This window comes from Guyanagaster necrorhizus (genome assembly GCF_019112545.1).
Source record: "Guyanagaster necrorhizus MCA 3950 unplaced genomic scaffold BT62scaffold_31, whole genome shotgun sequence".
Taxonomy (NCBI): domain Eukaryota; kingdom Fungi; phylum Basidiomycota; class Agaricomycetes; order Agaricales; family Physalacriaceae; genus Guyanagaster; species Guyanagaster necrorhizus.
In genome coordinates this window covers 282,391-287,615 of record NW_025064910.1, presented here as the reverse complement: position 1 = coordinate 287,615, position 5,225 = coordinate 282,391, and the positions used below count along the sequence as shown (strand labels likewise).

At 44.9% G+C, this 5,225-nt stretch overlaps 1 protein-coding gene across 1 annotated transcript; it reads right to left on the bottom strand.

The window, feature by feature from the left end:
- Positions 1-959: 959 nt before the first annotated feature.
- On the bottom strand, positions 960-1,948 carry BT62DRAFT_922808 (uncharacterized protein; the record flags this gene model as incomplete). The annotated part of the gene is made up of 5 exons (XM_043184435.1): positions 960-1,027; positions 1,090-1,210; positions 1,263-1,338; positions 1,389-1,726; positions 1,775-1,948. The coding sequence occupies 5 exons, from the start codon at positions 1,946-1,948 to the stop codon at positions 960-962; spliced, it is 777 nt and encodes a 258-aa protein (XP_043035684.1).
- Between the last annotated feature and the right edge of the window lie 3,277 nt (positions 1,949-5,225).

Sequence of the window (5,225 nt, the reverse complement as noted above, 5' to 3'; positions counted from 1 at the left end):
TTCACAGAATTTGGCTTCCATCATCTGTCACCATCTCCACTGCTGATTGACAACCAGTCTGCTCTCTCTGTCACTTGCAATTCTGATCATCACAGTCATGTCAAACATCTTGACCTCTGCTTCTACTGGTTACAAGACAAGGTTGAGCAGGGGCATATATATATTGAACATCTTCACAAAGGCCTTAGGAAAGGAGAAGATGACTCATATGATCAGGCTGTTGGGTCTTGAACTCTGAGAAGTATTGTGTTGAGGAGAAGTGTTATAGGATGATACAAGTATCTGATGTCAACCTTATATAAGCATAGACAGTTTTATTCTGAGTCAACAGTCAATTGCCTTTAAGCAATTGACCATCATACTCAGTCTAGCCTATTATCCACTGCGAGAAAGTAACCTGCCTGCAACACATCCTGATAAACAAAGTCAGAGGTAATATCAACCTCAACTGCAAGATACAGACTGCTGCATTTGCTGAAGGGGCAGGAGCAGTGAAGCCCAATCATCAAGTGAAAGGTGCATCTTAGACAGATCCAGAAACAGAACCTTATCACCAGAGACAATCATTGCCAGCTACAAAGGAACATTAGCAATAATACTCATAGGACACAAGATTAACATCTACTTCTATGAAATGAAACATAGAAAGAGCCCCCAAACTAAACTGTCCAATCATACTTGTCTCACCTTCCTTTCCATCCACTCCAGTTTTATAGATACCTTCAAAATCCATCTGCATGAACATACTATTGTTGTAAATGATCAAGGAGGAGCAGCATTGGAATGGGGCCATAAGAAGTGAAAGCAAGTGCTTGTATAGAGCATGATGATTATCAACTAAAATCTTAAACTCTATGGCTCCTGCATCTGAAGCATTTGTGAAGAACTCAGATAGCATTTGCTGCTCAGTGTACTGCTTCAACACATTTCGAATGGTAGTCATCAGCTTTTCACCTATATCAATAGCCAGTTTCTTCAAGTGAAGGAATTTGAAACTCAGTTTGCTTATATGGAGGTGCTTTGCTGTCTGTTCATTCAACTGCAGATGTGCTAGTATTAAGTCTTCAGCCTTGATAAAGGCCTGATCACCTATGTTGTTGAAGTACATCTCACTAGCAGGATAAAGTTGTCCAAACATGTCAGGAATGAGAATCTTTGAACATTCCTCTTTAGTCAGACTGAGTGGAAGAGCTTTCAGTATCAAAAGAGTCTAAGGAAATATTAAGCTGAGGTAGAACTGGATGTGAGGAAATGTACAGTACCATCTGTGTTTTGTCTGGGCTAGCTAAATATTTGTGCAGATTATTGAGCTTGGATACAAGAATATCAATCGAAGACCTATAAATGAGTGTTAACATTTTTCTCAGCTGTAGTAGGTAGAAACTTACCTCTCTGTATATCTCATCTTGAGCAGAAACTCATGGATTTCAGGATGGTCTGCTAAAGCCAGAGAGACTTTATGAAATCCTGCTAAGGGAAGCAGAAGGAAGAAAACTGCATGACTGGTGGTAGTAATATAATGAGAGTTTATTGGAATCCATGCATGATTATCAGTGATCCCCTTCAAAGTCATAAGATCTTTCTCTGAGAGCATCCTTTGACTAAGCTCCTTTATTATGACTCTGAGCTTCTTGTAGGCATCATTCATGCCATGTGCACTGATAATCAGGCTAAATTGCTGGGTCAAGATGGCAAATGACAGTGGTTTATCCCAATCGAGTGCCAGCTGGAGAGAATGAGAGATGTTTATAGTCTCATCAATCAAAGAATACACCTTGTCAAACAGTTCTGGGTGGTGCAGACTATGATCCAAGCATTCTTCATGACTCAACATCCCTCGGTTAGTCAGTAGCCACTTTGCATCCACAGGTATCTCTAACTGGATGCAGTCAAATCCAGATGTAAATAAGAGGTCAACCAAGTGAATTGATAGCACTTTGGCATTCATCAGATTAGAATTGCATATCAAAGATATATGCTATATTCTTTTAAGAATGATCTCCATTGTCGGAGTTCCTTAAAGTATCCCTAGGAGCTTTAGCTGCTTTAAAACTAAGCCTGCTGAGTCATCTATTGATTTCAGAATACAATCATCACTGTTTATATACAGAGCTATCACCAGCATTATAGAATCAATTACATGCTCCACTGACTGTGTTACGATTTTTCCTATTTTCTTTTCTTTTTCCTCAGAAATAACCCCTATCTTCACTTAGTCAGAGTGCTTAGGCCAGCGCTTAGGACCATGGGAATGCTTAGCTCAGCAACCCAGTTGGTCACTCTCTTATCACATTGCTGTGTGCTGTGAAGAGAGAGACAATATCCTTTTTGTCCTCAAACTGCAGCACAGCAGTAACAGCACACAACAGGACAATAGCTTTTGTGGAGAGACTGGCAACAGCAGGGGAAACAGCACAACAGCAAGACAACAGCTTTTGTGAACATTTATTTATAGCATGATAACAGAACAGTATTTAAGTAGACAGCTTTCACTGTAGTAGCTTAGCATTAAGCTAAAGTTTTACTTCACCATCTTATCTCGAGCTTCTGCTACTTGCAACACCTTGACCTCACAACACTCTCATCACATCAGTGAACTCAGTCAGACATACCCGAAGTGCGAAGTACTGAACTGTTTATCACATGTTGATTGTCACATGGAATTTGGGCTTAACAATTAGCTTAACACTTCTAGCTTCCCTTCTTTAAGCCTAAAAGCTAAAAGAACTGAACACTTCTTACCGACCTCTTATCAATCAACCCGACAAGACATTATATGTCTTCTATCAACAGCTCTATCAACTCTGAAGTTCCCCCTTCTTCAATTGAATTGCTGACCATTCTTCTAGAAACTTTGACAACCAGGATTATCAGGGATTATCAAGCCAAGGATGACATCATCCAAGAACTCATCAATGGCCTCTCTACTGAGGCCTGAATTACCGAATGCAGACCTGGACAAGGGTCTGAAGGCATGGGCCAACCAGGTTCTTGCCAAGAGAAGGAGGAACCCATCCCAAGTTCCTCACGAGTCCTGACCTCCAACCTCGACTCCACTGACACACTGGTGGAAGAAGAGGAGGTCGAGCATGGCCAGCAGTGGGGGAGTGAGCTCGATGAGGAGCACTGACAGTTGGCCAGAATTGGCTGACCCACAGAATGGGGCCTGGCCCCAAGAGCCTGAGAGCATCGAAGATGGCCCTCGGGCACTGAATGGGATGAAAATCCCAAAGATGACCCTTATACCCCAGATCGCTGGGACGAACCCAGGGACAATCAGGATCGAAGTACCGATCTTTGATCAATAGTCACCAAAGGAAGCAGTCAGGAACTGCAACCAGCCAGAGGATGAGAATGGCCCACAGGCACCAGGTGGGATGAGGATCCCAAGGACAACCCCTACGAGGTTGACCAGTGGGACAACACCACAGACAAAGGAGAAAGTGGTCTAGACAGACCTTTATCCAGTGAGTCAGAAAGTAGTGGCTCCCTGGCAGATGATGAGTCCTTCGACTAGACCATCAAAGCAAGAAGACCACCCCCGGCCATATTTCAGATCAGCAATCGAGCCCTCCATGGGTTCTTGCACAAGAAGATCACTACTCTCTTCCTCAATCGGGACTTCTTCAAAGAATTTCAACAATATGCCGATCGGTTGGCAGGAGAAAGGGAATGGTGACACAATGCCGAGACCGAAGGAGTTTGGGACCTACCCACCTGGGGGATCCCATACTGGAAAAACTCCAATGACTCTCAAGGCTAATATTGGCCTGAGGGAAGAAGGGGAAATAGAAGAGGAGGGAGGTCTTCCCTCTGAAAATAATCGGTGGTCCTGGCTCGTGGATGAGGAGTGGGAGGACTGGAGGGGTGAGAATAACGATTGGGAAGGTCAGCGAAACTATAGGCTGACTCCCAACAAAGAAAGATCACCGTTAGCACCAAGGATGCCTCTGGTGCTATCAGGTGATGAATATTTACTGTTCCTGGCGAGTAACCCACCACCCTGGAGAAGAAGCCCTTCTGGGAGCAGTACAGTATCTTGGCTTTCTGAGGAAAAGCCAAAATATCCGAACCCCTGAAAGATTCCCGGCTTCCTACCAAAGCCGTTTGCTGGACAGCCACCTGCAGATGAAGCCGAACCAAGTGGATCGGTTCCGACCGACGAAAAGAAGGATGACCCTGAGGCACTCACTCAGGGGTGGACAGTCAAGGATGGCTGAATTGTGTGAAAAGAAGCACACAAGCCAGGGAGTCCCATCGCCGATGATGGGTCCCTTCACTCGTTCTCAGGACCCCCAAGCAGATGAGTGCAACCGCCTGATGGCAGGATCCCAAACCCGATGATGGTGCTCACCGCCGACACCCAGATCCTTCAAGTAAAACCTATCCTTTGTGCCAAGCCCTGTCTTTTTAAAGGAGCATCAGACAATATTGACCGCTTCCTGGTTGACTGTGACCAATATTTTCAAGTTTTCACCTCATACTTCCTTGCCGACATGTACAAGGTGACCTTTGCTGTCACTCATATGGTGGACAAGGCCAAGGTGTGGTGGGTTCTGATCACCCCATTATTTTGGTCTACTACACGGGATCATCATCGATACCCAGCATGGCCAGTCTTCAAACAAATGATCAGGGACAAGTTTATGGATCCGGTGGTTCAAGAAGTCCATAAGCGGAAGATGAAGGAGTACAAGATGGCCAGCAAAGCGGCCACAGACTACTTCGACAAATTGGAACGACTTGGCAGGCTTGCCGGAGTACAAGACGACATTGCTGACACCAGTCAGATGGTAGAATACATGAAAATGGGTCTACCATCCAACTATCTCATTACGATCTCAGACCTGAGACACGACATCCCAGTGGGCTATGATGAGTGGAAGACCTGAATCATTGGAATGTACAAAGAACAGCAATGGCAGAAGGCAGAGGTGACCACTTTGGCATATAGCTACAAGGGGCAGGGACAGGGTTCGAGGCCCTCGGTCCCCACTACATCCACATCCGCCAAGCCTGGTGGCTTGGCCCCAACTTCTTTCAGAATGAAGCAAACCAGTATGGGCACAACATATACCAGAACGGGCCAGCCAATGGACGTGGATCGTCTCAAGAAAGGGGGAAAATATTTCAATTGTGGCCAGAAGGGTCACATAGCATAAAACTGCCCCCAGAAGAAGAACAAGCGCACCTGAGAAGATATTCGGATGCAGATCGCCGAATTA